Source organism: Lynx canadensis, chromosome A1 (genome assembly GCF_007474595.2).
Source record: "Lynx canadensis isolate LIC74 chromosome A1, mLynCan4.pri.v2, whole genome shotgun sequence".
NCBI classification, from domain to species: domain Eukaryota; kingdom Metazoa; phylum Chordata; class Mammalia; order Carnivora; family Felidae; genus Lynx; species Lynx canadensis.
This window is the reverse complement of record NC_044303.2, coordinates 89,891,716-89,917,166: the sequence shown is the minus strand read 5'-3', so window position 1 is coordinate 89,917,166 and position 25,451 is coordinate 89,891,716. Positions and strand designations below refer to the sequence as shown.

At 57.8% G+C, this 25,451-nt stretch overlaps 1 protein-coding gene across 1 annotated transcript in view; it reads right to left on the bottom strand.

Moving 5' to 3' along the window:
• Positions 1-25,451, bottom strand: part of FLT4 (fms related receptor tyrosine kinase 4) — a 44,615-nt gene that overhangs the window by 10,603 nt on the left and 8,561 nt on the right. Inside the window, exons 3-27 of the mRNA XM_032593751.1 lie at positions 17,678-17,774; positions 16,817-17,061; positions 16,508-16,620; positions 16,227-16,389; positions 15,871-16,010; positions 15,393-15,561; positions 14,997-15,114; positions 12,222-12,376; positions 11,894-12,056; positions 10,344-10,467; positions 9,170-9,278; positions 7,826-8,188; positions 7,398-7,544; positions 7,164-7,295; positions 6,895-7,001; positions 6,464-6,599; positions 5,907-6,011; positions 5,436-5,549; positions 5,171-5,259; positions 4,874-5,021; positions 4,284-4,378; positions 3,579-3,701; positions 2,385-2,496; positions 469-568; positions 69-174 (exon numbers count right to left, since the gene is read on the bottom strand). Of these exons, the coding sequence (XP_032449642.1) occupies positions 69-174; positions 469-568; positions 2,385-2,496; positions 3,579-3,701; positions 4,284-4,378; positions 4,874-5,021; positions 5,171-5,259; positions 5,436-5,549; positions 5,907-6,011; positions 6,464-6,599; positions 6,895-7,001; positions 7,164-7,295; positions 7,398-7,544; positions 7,826-8,188; positions 9,170-9,278; positions 10,344-10,467; positions 11,894-12,056; positions 12,222-12,376; positions 14,997-15,114; positions 15,393-15,561; positions 15,871-16,010; positions 16,227-16,389; positions 16,508-16,620; positions 16,817-17,061; positions 17,678-17,774 (3,473 nt within the window). The remainder of the gene's footprint in view (positions 1-68; positions 175-468; positions 569-2,384; positions 2,497-3,578; positions 3,702-4,283; positions 4,379-4,873; positions 5,022-5,170; positions 5,260-5,435; positions 5,550-5,906; positions 6,012-6,463; positions 6,600-6,894; positions 7,002-7,163; positions 7,296-7,397; positions 7,545-7,825; positions 8,189-9,169; positions 9,279-10,343; positions 10,468-11,893; positions 12,057-12,221; positions 12,377-14,996; positions 15,115-15,392; positions 15,562-15,870; positions 16,011-16,226; positions 16,390-16,507; positions 16,621-16,816; positions 17,062-17,677; positions 17,775-25,451) is intronic.

Here is a 25,451-nt window from a genome sequence, read left to right as displayed (position 1 = left end):
GCCCGATGGTCCTGGGGTTGGGGGTCAGAGGTTGCTACAGCAGGACAGGGTGGACAGAGAAGACTTACCTGTTGGCCCCTGCCCTGGAGCAGGTCCCCCAGGATCTCCACCAGCTCCGAGAACGCAGGCCTCTCTTTGGGGTCTCCTGACCAGCAGCTCAGCATGACGCCGCGTCTGTGGGTAAAGCTGGCTGCTGGCCTGTGGTCTGAGTGCACCCGCACCATCTACCAGCAGACTGCCCAGCTCCCCTAACCTTGGCCCCTCACACCCTCACTGCCTACCCTGTCTTTTCTGCCTGGGGCGGGTGGGGGAGAGCTGTCCAGGGGCCAGTGGGTGGATCAGGGGTAGAGCAATGAACTCCATCTGCAGGCCTCTACCCCAGCCTCAGGCCTGCGCCACCTCCCCAGTTCTGCTCCTTTTGCATGCAACACCCCCAACCCCACCTGCAGAGTCAGTGGGGAAACTCACATGGCGGGAGTGGCCAGCTCTGGGGCTCTCATCCGTGTGCCCTCTTTTAGCCGCTGACAGAAATCCTCATTGATCTGCACCCCAGGGTAGGGGGAGGCCCCTGATGGCAGGAACAGGGTGAGGCAGGGGGTGGGTGGGGAGCAGGCAGCCGGTGCTCAGTCCAGCCCCCTCAGATTGGCTTTGTCCTGGCCCTTTATGGCAGAGGGCTCATCCTGCTGCTTCCAGGCCTGGGGTGGGGGTGGGGGCTGGCCAGCACTCCTGTCCTCCTATTATAGTTCTTCATTAGGTTAAAAAAGAATGATGGATGAAAACATGGTTGCGGGGATCCCAGGGTCAGGAAGCCACACTGAGCCAATTAAGCCAGGTTTGGCACAGTGACCCCTCTTCAGAGACACCCTCCCCAGGCATCCAATGCAATCCCTTCCTAAATCCTGTGGCTTTGCCTGCAGTACCTCGCCTCTCCTGACCACAGAAAAGATGGCCCTAAAGAGCCTCTTGGTCTCCCTCTGCCCCTGAGGGCAAGCCACACAACAGCAGGGCGATCCTTTTTATTTTTTTATTTTTTTAATGTTTATTTATTTTTGAGAGAGAGAGCGAGAGACCGAGTGCAAGTGGGGGAGGGGCCAAGGAGAGGGAGACACAGAATCCAAAGCAGGCTCCAGGCTCCAAGTTGTCAACACAGAGCCCTACACGGGGCTTGAACTCACGAACTGTGAGATCATGACCTTAGCTGAAGTTGGACGCTCAACCCACTGAGCCACCCAGGAGCCCCAGTAGGGCAATCCTTTAAACTTTTTTTTTCATTTATATTTGAGGGAGAGAGAGAGAGAGAGAGCATGCATGCGCATGTGTGCCTGCATGCGAGCGGGGGAGGGGCAGAGAGAGGACAACAGAAGATCCGAAGCAGGCTCTGAGCTGGTAGCAGAGGCTCGAACTCAAGGATCGTGAGATCATGATCTGAGCCAAAGTTAGATGCTTTACTGACTGAGACATGCAGGCGCCCCAGGAGTGATTCTTTTAAGACAAAACCCAGACTGCTCTCTCCCTCGCTCAAAGCTCTGAATGGCTTCCATGAGACTTAAATTCCAGGTCCTCACCCTGGTCTGCTCGTGCAGGGCATGGACCACCTCTCCTACCTCTTGCTGCATTTCCTGACGCCCCTTCCTCATTCCCTGCCCACCTCCGACACTCCGGGATGATGGGCCTGGTTGTCCCCTAGTCCTGGACTGCTGTCTTCCCAGGCCTGCCTGCCCTCCCCCAGCCCCTTCATCAGCCAGGCCCTCCCCTCCAGCTCACACACAGCCCCTGTCTGTCCTCCTGTGCTCTCCAGGCCCTTGGATTTTTAGTAATAGTATTCATGGTAGTTGCTCTTTAGTTCTTTTACTTCTCCATTTGTTCACTGCCCAGCTCCACCCTAGTGTGTGTGGGGGGGGGTTCATCTTGGTCCCAGGGGGCCCACCCAGGGACCCACGTGGAACTCTCCTAAGTAGGTACAATCCTTGAGTCAGCACCCAGTCTCCTCCAGGACACACCCCAGCCCTTGAAGGCAGGAGCGGCATCCCCAGTGACAGGTGAGGAAGGGGCTCATCCAGGGAGGGGACGATCTGGGGGGACCTGTGAGGCCTCTCCTCTGGGACCTGCGGTAACCCCGGGGACTGCCTAGTAAACACAGGCTCTGTGCTCGCAGAGACCGGAGCACACCACCCTCCACCTGCGAGAGCTGGTGCCAGGGTGGCCCACGCTGGAGGCAGAGGGGAGAGGTGGAGGGCTCTTAAGCCACTCGCCATAGAGTGACTGCTTGCTCCAGGTGCACATGTCTGAGCCGCCCAGCCCCCTGCTTCACAAGGGCTAGGGTGGTGTGACCTGGAGCCTACCATCCTGCCTCTCCCCTCCCCCACACCCTGCCGTGCACTTACCCAGGGAGAAGATCTCCCAGAGCAGCACCCCAAAGGACCACACGTCACTCTGCGTGGTGTACACTTTGTCAAAGATGCTCTCAGGGGCCATCCACTTCAGAGGCAGCCGGGCCTGGGGGAGGCGGGAGGAAGCTTGTCCCCATGGAGGGAGGGAAGAGAGGGAGAAAGCCAAACACTTGGGCAGCCCCTCTCTCACCCCCAGTCTCCCCAGAACTCTGGAGCCACACCCCAAGGAAGGCCTTTGGCCCTTCCCACCCCTTCTGTGTTCAGAAGACTCTCACACCCTATAGGTGCCTAGTGTCTTCCTTGAAGTCTTCTGCCCTGCTGCTGTTCTCCCAGGTCTGTCTGGGCCCCTTCCTGCCCCTGAGCACTCTTAGGGGGGCACTTGGAACCCCTCCTCCTCTGGACCCCCCTCACCATCCCCACCTCATCTCCTCATCTGCTCACTGGGTAGCCACTGGATGCCTGGCATCACCCCTGACCACTCCTCTTGTAGCTCCTGATGTGCCTTCCCCATCATCTGTCTCTCTAACCTCTTGTGGCCTCTACCTGGGAGCCCTGAGGGCCACAGCTCCTTCTGACTGACCTCTGCCTTCACCTCAGCACCTCTGCTCCCCTTTCCTCATGGCCTGCAGACGGGGCTTCTGGAAGGCACACTGGACTCTCCCCTCCAGCCCCCTCTACTCACCCGTGAGTGAGAATGAAGGGCAAAAGCTTTCTGCATGGTGGCTATGCTATCAGGGTGGCCCATCACAGCCTAGACCCATCTCGCCCACTGCTCCCTCTCCAAGCATCTTCCTTTCTCCTCCGGGGGACAAACCCCTAAATTAGTGCCTGCCTGGCTGCCTCTGAGTGCCACCAATGAGACACACACTGCACCCAGCACACACAAACTTTTCTGTGACCACCCTGCACCATTCAGGGTCCACCTCTGCAGGGCAAGCATGTGGAGTCAGTCAGTGTCCACCTACTGGACAAGGACATGGGGCCAAACACAAGCTCTAGTTGGAACACCACGGTCCCTGCTCTTCAGCTCCTGTCTCTACTCCCCTGCCCCATGTGCCCTGGTGGGGCCTCTAAGGTCCCTATAGGCTCTCAGGCCTGCCATGTAGATGGCTGTGAGTCCCCCACCTGGCTCCTGGATAGGAGCTCCATGCCCCCATTGCCTGCCCTCCCTCTATGGCCTGCACTCACGCTGCCCTTGCGCACGTAGTCAGGGTCTTTGTAGATGTCGCGGGCCAGGCCGAAGTCACAGATCTTCACCACATCACTTTCTGACAGCAAGATATTCCGAGCAGCCAGGTCTCTGTGAATACACTAGGGGCACGAGGAGGTGTGAGGGGGGTTGGTCAGCACAGGTCCCCGGGGCCCACCCATGCCCGAGTCCTGCTCTTTCTTTTTTTTTAATCTTTCAAATTTTATTTATTTATCTTGAGAGAGAGAGAAGGGAGAGAGAGAGAGGGACGGAGCAGAGAGAGAGGAGAGAGCAAGAATCCCAAGCAGCCTCCTTGCCAGTGCAGAGCCTGATGTGGGGCTCGAACCCACAAACCATGAGATCATGACCTGAGCTGAAGTCAGATGCTTAACCAGCTGAACCATTCAGGTACCCCTTGGGGATAGATTTCTTGCTTCCCTGAGACTCTCCAGGGGCTCATGGAACTTTGGGGGCAGCAGAAGAGGCTGTGGAGTGGGACAGATTCCACATCCAGTTCCGCTGCTGATAGCTAGAGATCTTGGGAAATCACTCTCACACTCTGGTGTCAGTTTCCTCCTCTGCAAAGTGGGAGAAACATCCCCTGACCATAGCATCACTGTGGGGTGAGCTAGGACAGTGTGTGTCTTGGTGTGCTGGTAGGTCTGCACCTTTCTCCCTTCTGAGGGGTCTGCTGGGACAGTCACCTTGCGTGAAGCGAGGAACTCCATCCCTCGGGCCACCTGGAAGCTGTAGCAGACAAGGTCTTCCATGGTCAGCGGGCTCAGCCACAGGTCCCGGGCTGCACAATGGAGTGAGGCGGGCTCATGAGGGGCCCCTTCCACAACTCCTATCTTCCACCGCTCCCCAAAGGGAGCATTTGTTCACCAACCCTGGCTGTATCCCTCCTGGTTGGGCCCCTGACTAGCTCACTGGCGTGTGGGCCCCTTCTCCTGCCCCTCAGCATCCACTATCTCTGTGGCACCCACTATCTACTCCCAGAGCGGTGAATGTTGTTGCATCACAGGCCTTTGCACCTGCTACTTCTTCCTCTTTGTTCCCACCCTTGTCTGGAAGGCAAATGTCTGTACATCCAATGATGCACGAATCAAATGTCAAGCCTCTGGAAACTGCCCCTGTGGTGTCTTCCCTTCCAAAGGAAAAGCCCATTACACACTCTCCCATGTAAGCCCCTTCAGGAGGGCCCAAGTGAGGCCAGCTTATCTCACAGTCCCCTGATCATGGGTATCATCATGCCAGTCAGACTTCTCTGGGCAAGGGGAAGCCAGGCTCTTACGTTCTTGGACAGGAGGGGCCCGTCCTGCCCCGCCCTTGCCCATCAGGAGCCTGGAGAGGAGGGCCCTGTCGCTGCTTCCTGGCCTCCGGTCAGCCTTGGCGCCTTCCACCATGGCGCGGAAGCGCCTTCGCTGCTCAGGGGACTTCTCCTAGGTATGAACAAAGTGGGTCTCGGGGGGGCTCCGCCACCCGCGGCAGTGGCGCTCCCCCACCCTCTAGCCCACCTTGGCATCCTTCGGGTCCCCGGCAGAGCTCGGGCCACTTACACTTACACCGGCAGAGCTCGGTGCCCACTTACAGCATAGGGGTTGAAGGCTTCCCGCTTGGCACGCAAGAAGTTGGAGAGATTGCCGTACTTGCAGAACTCCACGATAACCATGAGGGGGCCTAGAGCAGGGCGAGAGCGCGGCGCTCGGGGACCGACGGCAAGTTGGAGCGCGGGCACCACAGCAATGCCTCACTCCTCAGTCCTCCTGCCCCGCCCCGGACCGGCCCCGCCCATACCAAGCCCAGCAGGCCCCTCCTCTCAGGGGAAGGGGAGGGGTGGGGCACGAGCTCCTCACCATTGGGCTTGGTGCACGCCCCCAGGAGGTTGACCACGTTGAGGTGGTTGCCAATGTGGATTAGGATCTTGAGCTCCGACATCAAGGCTCGGTGCTCGCTAGCTGTGGCGCCCTCTGGAAGGGATATGGGGGCTTCGTGGGGTGTCCGGCCTGCCGCCTCCCTCCCCGGACCCGGCCCCTAGTCCGTGCGCGTCCCTCTTCCCCACCACCGGCTTAGCTAAAGTGCAGCTAGAGCTCTCGCGCGTGAGGGCGTAGAGTCCCCAGCTCGTCCTGCTCGCCTCTTTGAGGCTGGAGTTTCGGGTGGGATTGGGAAGCATGACTCGGATCCAAGCCTCAGGCCTCCATGAAGAACCCTGGGTCAGGCTCTGGCTCTGAACCTCAGTTTCCCCTTCTGCACCACAGCTCTGCCAGCCCACCGAGAGCTGCTGCCCCTCACCGTTCCCACCACCTCCTGACCCGCAGACTCCACACCTTTCAGCATTTTCACTGCCACAGTGTCACAGCTGCTGCCCTTGTTGATTCCAAAAGCCGAGGCTTCCACCACCTTCCCGAAGGCCCCATGGCCGAGAACTCTCCCTGTGGGGGCAGGGAGCCGGCTCCAGGTGAGCTGTATGAGGGCGAGGGTGAAGAGGGATGGGCAGCAGGGGCAACCCTTGTGAGGGGCCAGGAAGGAAGGAAGGCCCAGGAGGGGGAGGAGAGGGCGCCTCTCTGCCAAACAGGAAGAGCACTGAGACCAGGAGCGGGAAGAGAGGGAGAGGAGAAGCTGACAGGAAGGCCCTGCATCCTCTCCCAGCAGGTGCGATGGGCCCACCCAGATCAGAGCTGCAGGAAGTGACCCTGGGGGGCCTGAGAACTGAGAGCCCTGGCCAAAGTTCTTGGGATGCACGCCCAGATGGGCAGGTTGGGCCAGGTGGGGGCCAGGCATGACTTTCTGGCCTGAGAATGGAGGGATTTCAGCACTTCAGAGGCTGAAGCCCATCTGTGCAGGCAGGATAGCGTGGGTGGGGCAGGCTGGGCGATCGCCTCACCGAGGTGCAGCCGCTCCCGGGGGAACTCCCATTGGCTGGCATCATAGGACAGGTATTCACACTGCTCCTCCAGAGGCACCTCCCCAGGGTCCATGATGATGGACAGGTAGCCTGTCTTGATGTCTGCATGGGCTGGCTGGGGTGGGGGTGGGGACGACTCACTGATTTGGCCACACCACGGTCTTGGGTAAAACTTTCCCCAGGACAGATGGGATCTCCTTTGGGACTCTCAGGCAAGGAGGGGACAGACTGACAACCTCTGGTGGTGTAAGAGCCCAGCATGGAGGGGTCTGAGAGGCTTCCTAGGAGGTGAGGCTTCCAGGTGAGCCAGGACGGATGAGGATTTTATTTCTTATCTTACACGCGGTGCATGGTGTAGAGAGACCCCACAAGGAGCGGTGGAGAGGCTCAGTTGGGGGAGAAACGCTCACCCTCCTCATGTTACAGAAGATGAGGAGGAGGAGGACCCAGAAGAAGACAGCGATGACCCCGGTGCCGACAAGGATCACGATCTCCATGCTGCCTTTATCTTCGGAGCCTGAGTGGGCAGAAAGGGGCTACTCTGTGTGTGTGTTTTGGGAGGGGGATGCACCCTGCGAGCAGCGCCCTGACTGGCGGGCACAACTTGAGGGAGGTGACTATGAGAAGGCGTCAAGTGCGGGTGGCAGGTGGGCGGGAGGGTGCAATGGGGAGGTTGGACCTTCCACGGCCACGCTGGCGGAGGAATTGACGCAGCCCTTGGCGTTGCACACGCTGCACAGATAGCGTCCCGCGTCTTCCTCACGCACGCGCTGTATGCTCAGTTTCTGGTTGGAGTCTGCCAGGTAGATTCCTGTATGGGGTGGGGTGGAGGTTCGAGTTCATTTTGGGTCTGGGCCCTTGACCTGGATAGCCTCTTTCTGCACCCCGCCCTTCGCCTGGATCCATCACCTACCGGACTCTTCCTCCAGTAGCCTCTCGTCTTTGTACCACAAGATGCTGGGCACGTGCGCCCCTGCCACGGGGCACCGCATCTCCAGAGAGTCGCTCACATTCACCAGGAGATCGGTCAAGTTCTGTGTGAGCCGCGGGGCTTCCAGGGCTGAGGGTGGGGGTCGAGAGCGAGCTAAGAGGCGCTGCAGAAAGCCTCAGGGCATTCCGGGAAAGGGTCTCGCAGGGCTGGGAGCAGAGAGTGGGGACGGATTGTGCGAAGCTCAAGGAAGGATCGGGTTTGAGCGCAGAGTGGGAGGGCTGTGGACCTCCACAGCAGGGGGGTGGGGTGGGGAGGAGGAACCTCAGTGGCGGCTCAGGCGCGTTCTGGGAGGGGAGAAAGGCTCTTGGGGAAACACCGCCAGCCCTCTCCTGCAGCCCTGCCCGCCTCACCCTGCACTGACAGGTACTTCTTGTGGCAGTGCTTGTCGTGGCTGCGACGGTCCTGCACCTCGCATACGTAGTCGCCTTCGTGCTCTGGAGCCACGCGGGGGATGGTCAGGCTGAGTGTGGCGTGGCGCGCCCCTGGCTCCGCCTCCTCCAGGCTGGCTGCCAGCGGCGTAGCGAAGAGGTGCACGTTCTTGCAGTCGAGCAGCAGTGGGTTCCCGTGCGCATCGTGCAGCGTGGACAGGTTGAGGCGGTACCAACGCAGATGCTCGTAGGTGTAGTTGTCCGCCCTGCAGCTCAGGCGCACGTCTTGGCCCTCTAGCGGTTCTTCGGATGGCTCGGATACTATGCTGAAGCCGTCAGGGATGTCTGGGGAGGGAGGAGGAACCTCTGTGACACTGCACCCAGAGTTGGCGCACCTACCTGCCTGTCCCGGTGCTCGCTCTCCCTTTCCAGCTCTCTTTGGACTCCGCTGTCGACCAAGATGGTGCATCACGTGTATTTGGGCCTGGTGCACCACCAGGGAGAGCCCCCTTCATGCCCCTTCTCCCCAACACTGACCAGCGGGACTGGCTCCCTGAAGTCAGCCCCACCATTTCCTGCCTGTCATCCTTCTAGCTCTCTACTGGATAAACCCCAGCCCCACTGCTGTCCCTACCGCTCCTGGGAGCCCGGACCATCAGTGGGGTCCTTGTCTGCACACTTGGTGCCGTCCTGTCCCATCCTCCCTCGCTGCTGATCACACTCCACCACTATCCCCTCCTTGAAACAATCTCATTGTTTCATTAGCTTGTGGCGATGCCTCGCTCCTGATTTCCTTTTGTCCCTTGGTCACACTCCTTGTCAGGCTCCTGTGGGCTCCTCTCCCCCCTCCCTCCCACAGGGTGTCCTCTCTGGCCCCATCTCTCTTAGAGGTGCCCTTATCTACATGCCTGGGCACAGTGACTGTCCTTTAATAGGCTTCTGAGCATAACTGGGGCACTAAAACATCTGAAAATCTGAGGAAACTACAGACCTTTTTCCCCCAGGAAACATGTACATGTGAGCCAGCTGCGGTGTGGGAAGGGGGTGGGAGGAGCACCAGTGGGGAGGTGCCTCCAGGGTTGGGGGCAAGGGTGCCACTCCATCCCAGTGGACCGGCACCCCAGTTCATATGCTGATGACCTCCAAATCTATCCCTCCCACCCAGACCCAGGGGCCCACTGGGCCCCTGATGTCTCTCCCGGGTGCCTGACATCATCAGAAACTCAATGGGCCCAACTTGGGCTCCTTATCCTCTTCCAGGCCTTCTCTCCTTCCTCCTGTGCCCGCTGGTTCCTGACTCCACCCAGGCCTGTGCACGTCACTCACTGGTCACGTAGAAGTAGATGAGCCGCTCGTCCTGGCCCACTTTGTTGAAGACCATGCACTTGTACATGGCAGACACGTTGGCATCCTGGATCACCAGCTTGCTCACCGTCTAAGCAGAACACAAGCATTTCCTGCCCAAGTTCATCCCACCCTGACCTTCCTCCCTTTCTGCAAGGAGGCAGCTGTGCCCAGCAGAGTAGTGGGGATCACTGAGGCCTGGAGCTGGAGGGGACCAAGCTCAGAGACAGGACCAGGTGGGGAGCAGAAGGTGAAGCCTTTGCACAGCAGAAGTGGCTCTCTGGAAAAGTCAAGGACGAAGCTATGAACAGCATCAGCTGTGGCTGAGGTCAGAGGGCAGCATTAGGCAGGGCTACAGAGACCTCTGGGTGTAGATAGGCTGAGGCTGTGGCCATGTTGAGGAGGAGGGGACAGACCCAGTCTAGCACTGGGGCGGTCCAAGCCAGGGCTAGGATTCATGGTGTGGAGCAAGGCCAGCAGCTGGTCACTGTGTGGGACCCTTGCGATGTGTCACATTCACCCCAGGGCTGCTCACAGCACCTCTCTCTGGGCCCTGGATGGTGGCAAGGGGAGGGAATGGGTCCCAGGTCTGGAATAGGACTGGCCTGAAGGACTCTGGCCTGGGGAATAGGAAGCTTGGAGGCTGGGGGAGGAGAGGGCCATAGGCCCTGCCTACCATCCAAACACCACCACCCCCCATTCCAAGCTGGGCACTTCCTGGCCAGGCCTGGAACAGGAAGAGGCTCTGGAGGTGTGTAGGAAAACAGGAAGTGACCGTAGGAAGTGGGTGCCTTTGTTCAATCCCTTCCCCCACCTGGCCTCTTCTAGGCATTGCCCCCAGGCTGGGCCAGAGGCTCAGTTGCCTTCGGTGGAGACCTAGCTGACTCCAGGCCTAACCCTCCTAGCCCTGGAGCCTGTGGGTGGCTGGGGCCCAGGGCTGAAGGGCTGCCTTGAATCTAATCTTCTCTGTCTAGGAAGCAGCTGGAGGTCCCCCCCCCCCATCCACGTGCAGGAAGGGGAGCTGAAGCCCAGAGACACTGCAGAAAGACCACCAACTGTCAGAGCTCGGCAGGCCTAGGGGAAATGGAGGAGGCCAGGAGAGGGCTCCTCTCTGCCTGCCTTCTCCTCCCCTATCAGTGGCATGGCTGACGCATACCTTATTCTTCCCCTCTACAAATTCGGTCCAGGTGTCCAGACTTTCAATGGGGTTCACCGCATCCTGTGTGGTCACCTCTCTCCAGTCACGGCACTGTGGCATGTGGTCTCTCTGCTGCCGCCGGCTGCTGGGAGCAAGAGGGGGCCAGGTCAGGTCAGGATATGGGCAGGGAAGGCCCCACAGAGGGTGGGGGTTGAGACTTTGTCATACTCAGGGTCATCTGCTCACACGTGTGGGGATTGGGGCTTTGTTTCTGGAACACTATCTTCCACTCTTTATGCTTATGGTCCCGTAACAACCTATCCTGTGAAGGCTGCCAGACACAGCCTTCCCCAAAGGCCGAGGCCTGCTGCCTGCAGAGCAGCACATACCTGTAGCCTCATGGCCCCCTCTATCCTGCTGTGCCCACCACCCCCTACTCAAGATGTGTCCCTTCCTGCATCCCATTCCTAGATCTCCCAGGGGCAGCAGAGTCAACACTTTTGTTCTAAGAAGCCCCCTTCTCCTTCCAGAGCTGTGGCCCCTTCCTGGGCTGGGTGTGACCCCAGCACCTTTAGTCCCTTGTTGGGATATGGGTCTGGGGTCCCAAGGGAGGCTCTTGTCTACCCCCAGCAGAGCAGAGTGGGACCCTAGGGTTCTGTCAGTTGGCCTAGAGCAAAAAGGTAGAAGCATCAGAGGGAAGCAAATTTGGAAGGGCCTCGTGGTCTAGAAGAATCTCTTATGAGCCTTGGATGCAGCAGGCCACCCCTACTGAGCCTCCACCATTGATGGTCCTGTCACTATAGCCCCTTTCCTGGTGCAGTTTCTCTGTCACTTCCTTGGGTTCCCAGCCTCCATCCTTCCCCAGCCTGTGCCCTTCCACCCTGCCCACAAGGATCTCTTGCTCAATGGCAAATGTGACCTGTGAGCCCCCCCACTCCGTGACCTTCACTGCTCCCTAGTGCCTTCCAGACCGCTGGCTACCTTGGCACCCTCTTCTCCCATCCCTTGCTTGTCCAATTTGTCCCTGCTCTCAGCAAACTCCTTGGTCTGTCTGTCCTCCTGGTACCCAGCTCCCGTGTAGGGGCGCATGGCTCCTCAGTCGGGCGGGCAGGCTCTGCTGCTTACAGCCATGACCTTGGGAAAGTCAGGGCCCTTCTCTGATCCTCAGTTTCTTCCTCTATAAGGGGTCATCATGAACACTGCTCAGAAAAAGTTAACTGGGCATGATTGGTGTGCCCCAGTGCTCAATACAAGTCTCATAAAACTAGCTCACGTCTGCCCACTTGGTGCCCAGTTCCCTTTGTCCTCCTGGATGATGCAGTTATGTGTCTTGGGGGCTTTCATTTCAAGGCGGTGGGTGGCAGCTGCACCATCCCATGTGCAGCCCAGCCTGATGGATACTAGGGAGGCTCTGAGCCTTGCTCAGGTGAGGTAAGGTCAGGGAATGGCGGTAGGGTTCGAGTTTAGAGCAGGACTCTGGGGAGGAGTGCGGGCCGTGAGTGGGGGACACAGCCCAGGTTGAGGATGGGGCTGGGAAGCAGGGAAGGACAGGCTGGAGCCACACTCACAGGCTGCGCTGGGTGAAGGTCTTGCAGGGGGTCCATGGCCTCCAGTGCCACTGGACGCTGAGAGGAGGGGGCACCCCATAGGCAGTGCAGGTGAGGGCCTGGCGGCTGTGGCGGGAGTAGGTGCTGGGGGAGGAGGCCTCCTTCTCGTGGATGTGGGGGGGCACTGGGGACACAAGCAGACAGCTGGTCAGCAGGCCCCTGCCGTGCCCACCATTCTCTACTCAAGATGTGCCCCTTCCTGTAGAGTCCACCCAGGGACAGCAGAGTCCCCTGTCTTGTTCTAGGAAGCCCACCCTGCACCGTCCCTTCTCCCGTCCCGCCCCTGTACCGTTCACCACCAGCTCCAGGCTGATGTTGCGCCGCAGGCCGGCCGCAGAGTTCCACAGGGCGAGGGTGTAGATGCCTGCACTGGCCTCCGTCACCTCCTTGAGCACCAGGGCATGCGGACTATGGCGCCCGGACACTGACTTTCTGTCCTTGTACCTGGCCCAAGAAGGGAGTTCAGGGGCTCACGTGGACCAACACCTGCCCTGTCCTAGCATCCCTTCCCTGCCACAGCCAGGCCCCTACAGGATAACTGCAGTAGACTGTCAGGGGAGGCAGGAAGAGGCTGGTGCCAGAGTCCTGACGGGTCAGGCTGGAGTGAGAGACCCCTTCTGGACCAGACCAGGAGGCTGCTGGGAAGGGCGGCAGGGCTTCAGGCTGGGGCAGCTGCTGACTCTGCATGGAGAGCAGGTGACCTGGAGGCTATGGGGATGGTCTCCAGGCCGCACTGTCTCTCACAGACTTCAATGGTATGTACTGGGAAGGACCGGAAGTGCAGTCCTCCAGTAGCACAGACCAGACCCTTACCACATGGGGGCTCTGCCTCACTCTCTGACCCCAGCTCTGCCCTTCCTGGAGCTTTTCAGATGCTGGGTCTTCTTGCTGCCCCCACACTCCCACCTGGGGCCTTTGTATTTGCTGTCCTTCTCCTTGCTTGGATGCTCGGTCCCCTAGACACCTGTATGGCTCCCTCTCTCCTACATTCAAATACTTATTAGACAAAACTTTGCCTACTGTCTTATGAACCAGCTCCTGCCCTCTGCCCTGCTTCTCCCTGCCTGCTTCTCCTCACACTGTCCCCTTTACTGCTATGTCCCTACACTTAGAGAAATACACATCGGTGTTCAGTGTATATGCAAATAGATGTGGTTCCTCCCCAGGCCTGACCTGGGAGTGCTGCTGGCAGCTGCCTCTGCAACCCAGACTCTACCTGGAAATGGTCCTCCCTCACGCAGGTGCCTTCCCCTGGTATTCAGCCAGAGTGGTGCGGGAGAGGCACACCCTTGGTCAGAGACCAACAGTGAGGGGGGACGTAGGGGAGGAGCATGAGTCATCCAGGGTCACACAGCAGCACAGGGCAGGGCAGACCTGAGGCCATGTGGCCTGCCAGGCTCTGGTGCAAAATTCTGAGTCTGCCTCCTGCTGCGTCTGTGATCTTCGACAACCCCCTTCATGGCCCCAAGCCCCCAATGTCATCATCTGAAAACCGGGGAAACAAAATGCACTTTTTTTGCAGGGGTCATGAGGTTGAACTGAGTTACAGCCTGTGGTGTCAGCACTGTGCTGGACACAAAGGGTGCTTCAGGAGCTGAGGGCCAGCCTGTCTGTCCACTAGATCTCTATCCATTCACTTACTCATAGCCATCACATGACAGCCTAGAAGAGTAGACCCTTGTGGGGCTGTGGTGGCTACTGTGCCTGGGGGCAGGTGTCTCAATGGACAATGGGCCCAGCTGAGCACTTCTTAGAGGCAGGTGTTGGCCAGGTGAGAGGAGAAAAACTAGATGTAGTGGGAATGATGAGAGGCAGCCAGCTGCCTGAGCCCCAGGTCTGGGCCAGACCCTGGATGGGTCAGTCTTGCTGGCCTTGGAGAGCAGGGGACAGAGCCCCAGGTATCTCCAGGAGGCTGATATGTAAGGGAGGCTCCAGACTGCATCAGTGCCTTTTAAGACCCTGTCCCCAAAATGCTGGTCCTCTACCAGGTACTGCTAATGGACCACAAAGCCTATGGCCTTAGAGGTAGGGTTATACAAGGCCCAGGCCCACAGCATCCTGAGGCCCTCCCAGGAGAAGCCTGCTTCCAGCCTGGGACAGCCAGCACAGTGACATCCCAGCTGAGAATGTCTGGGGCCCCTGCTTGCCCAGCTCCAGGCTTTCAGAAAAGGTGATCCCGCCTGGAGGGAGGTGCCCTGGTCTGGGAAGGGCAGGGTTTCTCTGGCCAGCTGGGAAAGGATGAAGCAGAGTTCTCCCAGGAGGCTTAGTGCTCAGGTAGGAATGCCCTTCCCCTTCCCCCACCTCTGTTTCCATGTGTACAATGGGGGTCAGGCTAGAGTGTGACATCCCAGGGTTGGACTGCACTGATTGCTCAGATGACCCAAGGGTATGTGTGTGTGTGTGGGGATGCTGTGACAACCTGAGCTCCTAGGGAGCTCTCTGGGAGCACATAGCAAGGGCGGAGCCACCACTGAGGGACCCTCCCCCTCTCTGACCCTTAATACATCCTGAAGGGGAGGCCTTCTCAGGTCACAGACCAGAGCTGGGGCTCTGGAGTCTGTGGGCCTCCTGGAAACTCTTGCTTTCTGCCACACAGCTCAGGCCCAGCCCAGAGCCTGGCCCTACAACAGTCTGTGGAAACTGTGTGGCATCTCTGAACTCATGGATAGGAGGGTCCTGGCGGTGGTAACCTGTTCAGAGGGAGGCCTAAGAAACCCAAAGCCACTGCTGTAGGGCAGGCCCAAGCTCTGTGACATCCTTCAGCTGGCAGGGCCCTCAGGGACACTGAGCAGTTGCAGGAATCAGTTGGATAAAGCCCTACATTGTGCCCACCACACCCACTGATAACAGGAGGCTGGTGTTTGCAAGCTTTCGTAGCTTAGAAGCAACCAGAGATAACTTTCCCTCTGGCTTAAATATTGTCTTAGGTGCATGTTCCTTAGAGTGTCTTCAGAGGAGAATCCCCATAGGGGTCTCAGGGCACAGACCCTTGATGGGGAGGATGCTGCCCTTCCCGCCTTGTTGGACCTGGTGGGTAGCAAGAGGCAGGGGCCAGGGCTGGTACCATTGGAACTCCGGCGGGGGGTACGCTGCTAGCTTCACAGGCAGCTTCACCAACTCATCTCCTGCGGTGGCCTCCAGGACAGGACCCTTGAGCCACTCGACGCTGATGAAGGGCTTTTCTGCCAGATGGGAGGCATCAGTGTAAAGCCGGGGCCTGGAGTCACTGACCCAGCCCTGCCCAGGGACTCCCAGCCGTGGTCTGGCACCCCCCAGAGGACAGATGCCTGCAGACTGGGGCTCGCCCTGCCCTCTGAGGTCCACTCATTACCCTCCCTTCCCTCTGGCTGGACTCTACACTGCTCAGGTGCACCCTGACCTCTGACCTCCGCCCACACTGCACATGGACCCTTGTTCCTCAGGCTTGATGACTGACACCCGACTCAGTCCCACACCATACCATGCACAATGACCTCAGTGCTCTCTCGGAATCGCTGGATGCCGTTGTTGGCCTCACACACATACGGGCCCAGGTCATGCTGGCTGACGTTGTGGATGGTCAGGATGCTGGAGAGCTCTGTGTGAGTCTGCTGGGAGCGCCGCTCTGGCACCCACTTACCCCGCTCTGCCTGCCCACGCCCAGGGGAAGCCCAGGGTCAGAGCAGGTGGGTTCTGGCAGAACTGAGCACCAAAGGCACATACCCCAGCCTAGCAGGGACTCTGGAAGCCTTGGACCCAGACCCAGAGTTTTCCTTGGGGTAGGAAAACTTTGCTATCAGACAGGGACTCTTGGGGCAGGACCCTCTATTCAGAGGCCAGTGTGCACCAGGCCAGGGTGGGGGTGGGCAGTGATGGACACTCCTGGGGACAGTGTGGGCAGTGAATGGGGACTCCGGGGGATGGTTCCAGTATGGCCCTGGCCGGGCTGCTGGCTTCACCTGCTTCCCTGGATAGTCCCAGTCAAAGGTGACACCCGAGTTGAACTCGGCCCACACAGTGCAGTTCAGGACCAGCTTCTCCCCAACCAGCAGCTCCAGCGACTTCTTGGGGAACAGCTGGATGTCATAGAGCTCGTTGCCTGGTGGAGACATGCACAGTGACCCCCACACCCTTCACAGGATGGCACATACAGGGTGTAGGGCACAGGGTGCCCGATGAGACCAGCTGTGGCACCTATAGCCCCATTAGCAGGAATTGGGGGATCCCCCATCCTCTTCCTGCGGTCCCCCCAGGACATGGGCAGGGGTTCCCAGGTGGGGCAGGAGGAGGGCCTGCAGCGCAGGGCAGCCCCTACCTGTGATGTGCACGAGGAACGGGTTGGACAGGAAGGCCTGGCCACCCCAGGTGGTCTCACACTGCAGGTACAGGGCGTCGCGCAGCAGTGGTGTGGGCACCCGCATACCCCGGCGGTCGTCCCACACCACCTCCTGCCCATCAGGCCGCAGTGCTGAGTTTTGCTGCAGAGACATGGTGGCTGTCAGCTCACTTCCTCCTGGCCAGACCAGGGAACTCTTTTTCCAGTGACAGAGACAGGAGGGCCAGATCCTGGGGTGGGGTTGGGGATGGGGGCTGTACCGATCGCAGCGTGACGTTGAGGCCAGGGATGGACACCAGGCAGGGCACCCACATGGAATCCTTCCTGTTGACTAGAAGCGTGTCTGGCTTGTTGATGAACGGGTGCTCCAAGTCTGAGGAGAGGGGGCAGGTTGTGGGCGGGGAAGGCAGGGCTTAGGGGTTTTCTACCCAGGCAAGGGGCCCTGGGTGGCACCCAAAGGGTGCGCAGGTTGGGGCTGGGGGTGCAGCTGCTGGATGCCTCTCCAGGATCCAGCACCCTGCCCGTGCCTCCTGGGCAGCCGCGGGGCCAGCTGCTCTGGGTGCCCTCACCTCTCACGAACACGTAGGTGCTGGCCGCGGTGGTACCCTCTATGCGGGCTTTGATGTACTTGTAGTAGCAACGGTAGCTGCCCGTGTTGTTGGCGTGGGCCTCGGGCAGCAGCAGCACCTTGCAGTAGGGCCTGGTGTCCGTGCCCTCGCAGTCTCGAACAACCCCTGTGTCCTCACCGTCCTTCTCCCCCGTGGCTGGTGTCTCGTGAGCCCCCGGCCAGGCCCACTCGAGGGGGTGCTGCCCCCTGACAGAGGACATGAAAGGACAAGGGGGTTCCTGCTGCAACTCTAGGGCACAATCCCTGCGGAGCCTTCCCAGAAGTCAAGCCTTGCCTATAGCTTGTCTCACCCCGACGTTGGAACAGCCCATGGACCCAGCCCGGGGCAGGGTGCTCCTCGAGGCCCTTGGGGGCCTTTGCATGGCTCCTGGGCCCACATATTGCAGGCTGGCTTGCAAAGAAGCCTGCAAGTCATTCCTAGGGCTGCAGGGAGGATAGGAGGTCTGAGGTCTGTGTGGGTGGGCCTGGAGCCAATGGAGGGTGGCTGGGGGTGGGTGTAGGGAACCTGGGGTCCATGCAGGGTAACTTGGGGCATGGAGTGGCCCGGGGTCAGTGAGGAGTGACCCAAGGGTGGGTGCAGGGTAATCGATCTGTGGTGGGAGCAGGTGTAGCGTGTCTGCAGGGCAGGGGATGGTCTATGCCTCCAGGAACCCACACCCAGGCAACCAGGGAGCCCCACAAAGCCTTGAGGTCCCTTTGCCCTTGGGAGGGACTGCCTTCCAGGTTCTTCTCTACCATCTCCTGCCTTGGCCTTCTGTAGGAGGGACCCGGGCCCCTGATCCCTTGGCTGAGGTATGAGTACCTGCAGGAGATGGATAGGCTGTCACTGGAGTCAATGATGTATGTCTCCTCCGTGATGTTTAGGGTTGGGGGGGTCATGGAGTAGCCACTTGCCAGACCTGGGGTGGGAGACAGGGTTAGTATGGCGCTGGATCATGAGTTCACATGGTGATGTCAGTCTGGGACTGATGGGCCTTCCCTGCCCACAAGAGCATACCCCTCTCTACGGCAGGGCTGCCTCAGCTCTTGGCCCCGGGCAGCACCTTCCAGGCCCCAAGACAACCAGGGATCTCTACCTCAGGCTGCCCCTTGCCCTTGTCCCTGGCAACAGACTGGGCCCAGCCCCCAGTGAGCTGTGACCTGACTGAATCCCAGTCTCTGGCCCCATAAGCTCACATAAGCTGGGCTGCCGACATGAAGTTGATGGGAGAGACCACAGGCCTTACTCTAAATTGGGGGAGGCCTGGAGTGTGTCACCTTGGCATGGTGACCCCCAAATGACTATATGAAGGGCTTTCCCTCCTAAACCCCAGACACACAGCCACTGCTTGTAAGGGGGTCCTTACATGCACAGTGTAGACCCTTCCCAAATGCCCAGAACCAAGGGCCTCCACTGCCCCTGCTGCAAACTCTGCCCATGACCTCACCCTCTCCCAGGTCCCATGGAGTTCACCTCCTATGTCCTTGGCTCCATCTGCTTCTGTCCACCCTCGCAGCCCCCTCTGGCTGCCCCAGCATCCCCCGACACCCCTTGCCTCGTTCCTCCATCCTTCCCACAGGGCTTGACCCCAAACACACAAATAACTCTGCTTTGAAAACCCTCTTGCTGCCCTGCTGCTCATGCAGCTTCTTGCCCCCATTCTCCTTTCAGCAGGACAGCATGTGCCTATGTGTGCACATGCCCATAGGTGTGGGTCTGTGTGTGTGTGTGTGTGTGTGTATCTGGGGCGTGGATCTGCGTGTTTGTGAGGCTGGTGTGTAAGTGGTGTGTGTGGCTTTGTGTGTGGATGTGTATGTGTGTGTCTGACATGTCCATGTGTGCATGCCCATGGGCGTGTGTGAGTGTGTGTGTGAGATCCCGGTAGGGGTGGGAACAGGCCTTGGGGGAGGTCTGGACCTGGAACTCTGGCAGATGCATCCTGCCAGGACCATCGTGAGACAACAGGAAGAGAGGACTGCGTGGCTGGAGGCCCAGGGCTGTGTCCTGTCCCCCCCCCAACCCACCGTGTCCCATGTCCCTGTCCTTCTGAGGGGCACAGCTCACTACTGACCCACAGGTCCAGCTCCTCTGTCCTTCCCTGCCCACCTCCCTGATACCAGGTGTCCCGCCCTGGCAGCTTATTGTGGGATGCAGATCCTAGAGGACCCCCACTATAGTTGGCTCTACACCACCCTGAACCCTTGACCCCTGACCCACCCTAGGGTGTAGGACAGCACACTCTGTACACTCAGATCTCATTTAAGCCTCATGTGGACAAGAAGGCCACTAGCCAGAGCCTGGCTCTCCCCTTCCCTTCCGTGCCTCCTGTTGGCCAAAACCTTCTAGGCACCACACCACAGTGGGGCAGAGGCAGAAGGCCCTTACTGAGCATCTAGTCTCATTGTACTGACAGGGAAACTGAGGACCTCCAGTTGGACTGCACCATTGCTCTCAGAAAGCAACTCCCCGTCTGGCCACTGTGACCACTGCAAAGTCCCTCCTTAGCCTGAAGGTGTATGCCCTCCTGACACTCAGACCAGTGGGCTCTGCCACCAGTTCCACCCTCCCCAGGGCAAGTGTTAGCACTCCCCGCACACCAGCCCCCATTGCACACCTCCAGGGCTGGTGCGTGAAGAGGGTGTCCTGCAGAAGGGAGCCTCCCCTCAGGTGGTTAGGGGCTAGGAAGAAATCCCAGGAGAGGTGGGTGTTGAAGGAGAAATGGGATTTTCCAGGTAGTGGAAAGTGAATAAAGCCACACCAAGCAGATGGCTGGCCTCTGAGCTACAGTAGAGGGAGGTCAGTGGGCTTGGGTTTGGACCTGTGAGGGAAGAAAGGATGGGCCCTCCCAGTGGATCAGTTAGGGGTGAGGCCTGAGGCTGGTGTGTGGGCACCAGAGGAGAAGTATGGCAGCCAGCACTCACCTGCCCCAGGCTTGCGCATGCCCTGTGGTGAGGCCTGCAGCATTGCCTTGGGACCCCCAGGGTCCCATTTTCTGGGGTACACATCCAGGGCACACCCCTGGCACCCCTGGCTAGGAGCTGTGGCAGATGTCAGCCCAGCTTCTTTGGCAGCAAGCTTTTGCTTCTAAGATAAAGTAGGGGCATGCCAGGACTTTCTGCCCAGTGCCCTTTTCTCCAGCTTCATCTCCTGACACATCTCTGAGAGGCACAGAGTGCTCACCATTGTCGCAAACGGCCGGGCTTTTCATATCCTGAAGTCTTTGCTTTCACCTGTCTTTTCACCCTGGACATTTGTACTTCCTTCCCTTCTGCAGAGCCCCCTCTTCAGGGCCTAGTTCACATGTCCCTTCCCTATGGTAGGGCAATCATCATTACTCAGGCAGCTTCTTCCTCCTGGGCTCCTGCTGTTAGAACGTTTATCAGACTGATTTGTGGTTTTCTGGTCACATGTGAAGAGAGGCTGTATTTTATTGATCTTCCTAAGCTCAGTTCAGAGGAGATGTACACCGAAGATTGAGGGGATTGATTCAAGAATGGTAAGATGGATGATGAATGATCAGGTGAATAAATGGATGGGTGTGGGTGGATAGATGGGAGGGTGGATGGGTGGCTGAATAGTTGGATGGATTGATGGTGGGTAGATGGATAGTGGATGGATGGAATGATGAATGAGTGGTGGGTGGATTGATGGATGGAGGGTGGATTGGTGAATGGGGCATGGATGAGGGGTAGATGGGTAGATGGGTGGGTGGATTGTGGGTGGATGGGTGGATGGGTGGATAGGAGTGGATGGGTGGATGAATGGGTGGGGGTTGATGGGTGGATGTGGAATGGATGGGTGGAATGTGGGAGGATGAATGGATGAGAGGGTTGGTGAATGGAGGGTGGATGGGTGGATATGGGTGGATAGGTAGATGGGAGTAGATGAGTGGATTGGGGGGTAGATGAGTCGTTGGGTGGGTAGATTGTGGGTGGAAAGGTGGATGTTGGAGTGGATTGATGGATGGGGAATGAGGCATGTAGGATCTTCCTCCATAGAGGGCACCGTACCACCAAAGGAAGCATCCATATCACTGTACTGAACAGACAGACCATCCATTTTCCTTGCCAACCCTTTTATCATCTGTGCAAGCCTCTCCTTTGTCTCCAGTGCCCCTGTCTTCACTCACTTCCACCAGGCTCTGCATGCTCAGCAGACTTTGCTGTAGACCTCACCATCCTCAGCCTTAACTGAAATCTGACTTTCTGAAGCCACCCCTCTCATTGGGGCAGTACTGCTCTCCACTGCACATACCTGGCAATGAAGGGCTCCTTGTGGTCACCTCTGTTCTCTTATGGTACCACCTACTCCCCACTAAAGCTGTCATCAGCTGCTGTCGTGGTGACTTCCCTTCATTCTCTGCTCCTAGCTTTCCAGCTCCTGCAACCACAACTCACACCATTCCCCATGACTTCAGAATCCACGTGGATGACTCACCAGCATCCTGGCCTTTGTGGTCTTCATCCCTACTGTCCTTCCTCCTCCTCTCAGCCACTCACTTCCTGGGCACACCCTGGATCTGGTCCTCATGAGAACTACACCATTTCCAAGTGCCTGCCTTGCCCTGCTCTCCCCATCTCCTCTTGCTAGGTGCCCTTATGCCACCTCTGCTAAGTCCTTCAGCCTCATGAAAACTCCCAGTCCAGGGACCCTTCCCCATAGGCAAGGCCCCCCAAGGCCCCCCCCAAGGCCCCTCCCTGGCCTTGCCCTTGTCTACTGGCATAGTGCAGCCTTCAGCCCATCATCCTGATCCTTTCCTTGCCTCTCACCTTCCACCCCATCCTTGCAGCACCACCATGGCCCTCAGTGGCTCAGCACGCAGTGCAAAGCCAGAGCCCTGTGCTATTGTCCCACCCCCTTCTTTTCCTGTAGATGGATCCTAAATGAGCCCTCAGACTGAAGTTCAAGGCGTTCTTTCCTCCCTCACTCTCAGCATTAATGAAGTAAAACCATCATATGGAGATCATCTTTCGCCATCCGAACTCTACACCCCCTACCTGGGCCCTGGAACCCCCCTGACACTCGCACTCCCAAGGCCAAGACCTCCATCTCCCATCCTATAAACAAGTCTTGCCCCACCCGCCACCACCCATTCCTTGATCCTCTATTCGCTTCCTGTGCCTGTCCCCTTTCCCCTTTCCTATTCCCCTTCACCGCAAAAGCTCTGCTTGCTGCCTTCTCCTCTCAAGTTCATCCATCCTTTCTCTGGGGTGCAGATCTCCTTCTCCTCCAACCCCCTGCTTCATGGAGCCATTGGTCAAGGCATCCCATGACCTCCATGTTATAGGACCAGTGGGTGCTCCAGGCAGAGAGCAGGGCTGCTTCCTCTTCTGCCACCTGCTGTGAGCTCACTGTACTCTTATCTTCCTCCTTCCCCTCTGCCCAGCACCACATGTACTCCCTCTCACTCTCTTCTCTGTAGGTCTCTTCCCTAAGTGTCTGGATACTTCCAGAGTCTCTACCTCCTGTCCTTCTCTCAACTCCAGCCTGAAGTATCCAGCTGCTGCTGCACTTAGCCACCTTACAGACACCCCAAGTCTGACATTTCTGATACTGAACTCCAGACTCACACCCTCTTCACCTCTGCCCAAGGTTTCTCCTTGATAGTTCCCACCTCTCCATATGGGAGCAGCTGTGGACACGCTTCTCCTCACCCTGGCCAATCACCGACCACCAAAGCATCTCAGAGCCAGCCCCTGCTGTCTCATTGGGGCCTGCCCAACAGCACTTTTCCCCAAAGTGGGCTTCTGGGCCTATTCTTGCCCTCCTTCAGTCCCCCACATAGTTGTAAGTGATACATAGGGAACAGAAAGGGGCCATATCATGCTCATGGTTAAATTCCTTCAGTGATTTCCCCTGCATTTTCAGGAAAATCCAAACTCCATGGCTAGACCCCTGATCCCTTTCCATTCCCTCTTGGGCCACCCTCACCTTGTGTTCATGTTCTCCAGCCATCATGCCCTTCAGGCTCTTCCATAATGTGCATGCTCCTTCCTGTCCCGGGGCTTTGAACACACTCCTCCTGATTTGCATCCTCTCACATGCCCTGCACAGGCTGGCTTCTTCTCACCTTAAAGTCTTAGCTTAGCCATGACCTTCTAACCCCTTCTAAAACCTAAATCCTCCTTTAATATTCATCTTAACTTTCTGGTTGCTTCCTTAATCCTTCTTGTCACAATTTGTAATGATCTTATTTACTTATTTGTTTAAGTTACGTTTTTCCATTTCCTCTACTAGACAGTAAATTTCAATGGGGTAAGAACCAGTACAGTTTCCTTTTCTACCCCACCCCATGTCTAGCACAGCATTTGGCACAGAATCAAGACTCCATAAATACTTGTTGAATGAATAAATGGGTGACCGGATAGACTGATGGATGAATGAGTGAATGGATGGAAATATGGGTGGATGGATGAATGAAAGAAAAGATGGCTAGCTGGACTGTCAGATGGACAGACAGATGAATAGAAGGATGGATGGATAAATAGAAGTACAAATAGATGGAAAGAAGGATGGGTAAATGGATGGATGAAAGGAAGTATGGCTATGTGGAAGGACAGATGTACAGACAAATGGATAGAAGGACGGACAGATGGATGGATGGATGGATGGATGGATGGAAGGATGGATGAATGGAAGGATGGGTGGATGGAAAGATGGATGAAAGGATGGAAGGGAGGATGGCTAGTTAGGAAGATAAATGGACAGATAGTGGATAGAAGGATGGATAGATGGAAGGATGGGTGGATGGATGGATGGATGGGTGATGGGTGATGGATGAAAGGGTGGAAGGAGGGATGGCTAAATAGAAGGATAGATGGACAGATGGATAGAAGGATGGATAGATGAAAGAATGGGTGGATGGACAGAAGGAAGCAAGGATGGATGAATGGATGGGTGGATGGAAGGAAGGAAGCAAGGATGGGTGGTTGCATGGATGGATGGGTGGATAGAAGGATAGGTGGATGGCTTACTGGCTGGCTAAACAAACCTCAGGTTTTCCTTTAGGTTGGAACTATGTCAGACCCTGTCATTCCTCTGGAAAATGTTTCCAATTTTAAAGACCAAGCTCCCTGGTGACCATGTGTACCCCAGAATGCTCAGTAGCTAAGGCAGATTTGGTCCAATGACTGCCTTGCCCAGAGGCTCCATGCTGCCCAACCCCCACCTGCAACCCCAAAGAAGATGCATCCTTCCTGCCTGGTTGTTGTCTGTCCCCACTGTCCTTCCCTTCCCGCAGCAGGAAGCGCTGTCATCCTGGCCTCTGCTGCACTCCCCCTGCCTTCCTGTTCCTGGCCCAGGAACTGGCTTCTTCCTTCCCCTGGCTGGCGTCCCTGGCTCCCCAGCTTGCAACAGAGCAGTCAGGGCAGGCGCTGGGCCGAGGTCAGGGAGGCCAGAGTGCACACCTCCTCTTCTGTGTGCTGTCAGCAGCCTTGGGCAGTGGGGACCCTGGAGTCAGCCACAGGCAGCCGGCTGTGGGAGCAGCACACTGGGATCCTGGGTGAGGGGCGAGTCACAGGGGGCGGGGGTGTGGGAAATCCTGTGCATTAGGCACTGGCCATGACCTTGTAGTCACTACCTCATTTGATCCTCACACAGCCTGGGAGGAAGGGAAGAATCATGAATCTAGTCGGCAATGAGGAAACTGAGTCTCCCAGCCCCATAGCAGCAGCAGGCTAACAGCTGTGGAGGAACCCAGGTCTGGAAAAGTCCAGGCCCATCCCTGCCCAGTCCTAGCCCTCACATCTCTCGGTCCCCTTCTCTCCCACCACTAACCTGAGTGCTGGCCTCTCCTCCTCCCTGCTCCCCAGCAGCCTCCTTTTTGGCCTCCAATCTGTCCCTAAGCCCAGAGGGGTGTCGTGACCTGAGGAAACCTCCACTGGACCCTCAAGGCCCTCTGGAGCTGTGCATGCCCTTGGCCTGGCCTCCAGGGTGATGTCCATCCTAACAGGCCCTGCCCTCCTGGCTGGCTTCACCTACCAATGCTCCTGCCACAGCCAGCATCTACTAGGTCCTTGCCCACCTCCCTGCTTGCCTCAGGTTGTACACTTTCTCCTTCCCTGCTCTCTGTGGCTGGAGAATCACTGCTCCTGCTCCAAGACACTAGGCTGAGCACATTGTCCTCGCCCTGGCCCTGATCCTCTACATGGGGAGGATTTGTATCATCAGGCAGCTCCTGGGGGTCATGGCTCTGTCCTCAAGTCCAGTATGGCCAACCTGGGGATGACGTCAGGATTGTCTGTGAGCTCAGGGGTGCCCCCCCACACTGCCAGAATATAGTGGTAGTGGTTATTGCATTTGATAATTTCTTCCTGCAGACACTGTCATGGTCACCCTGTGGGTGATGGAGACTATATGGCAGTAATGCCAGTCTGATCCACACACTCCTTAGCAGCTATGTCCAGATGGACAAAGGCAGCTATGGCTGCAAACTGGAGGCAAGCTGAGGGAGAAACATGGGAGACAGCCGGCCAGTTGAAGCTGGGTTTGGGGTCTCTATGCATCTGTCCTAGAGCTGAGTAGATCTGGGGAGACCTGCTCCAGGTCTCTCTTTTTCACTCTTGGCCAGAAGGCACAGGGGTGTTCAGTCCTAGAG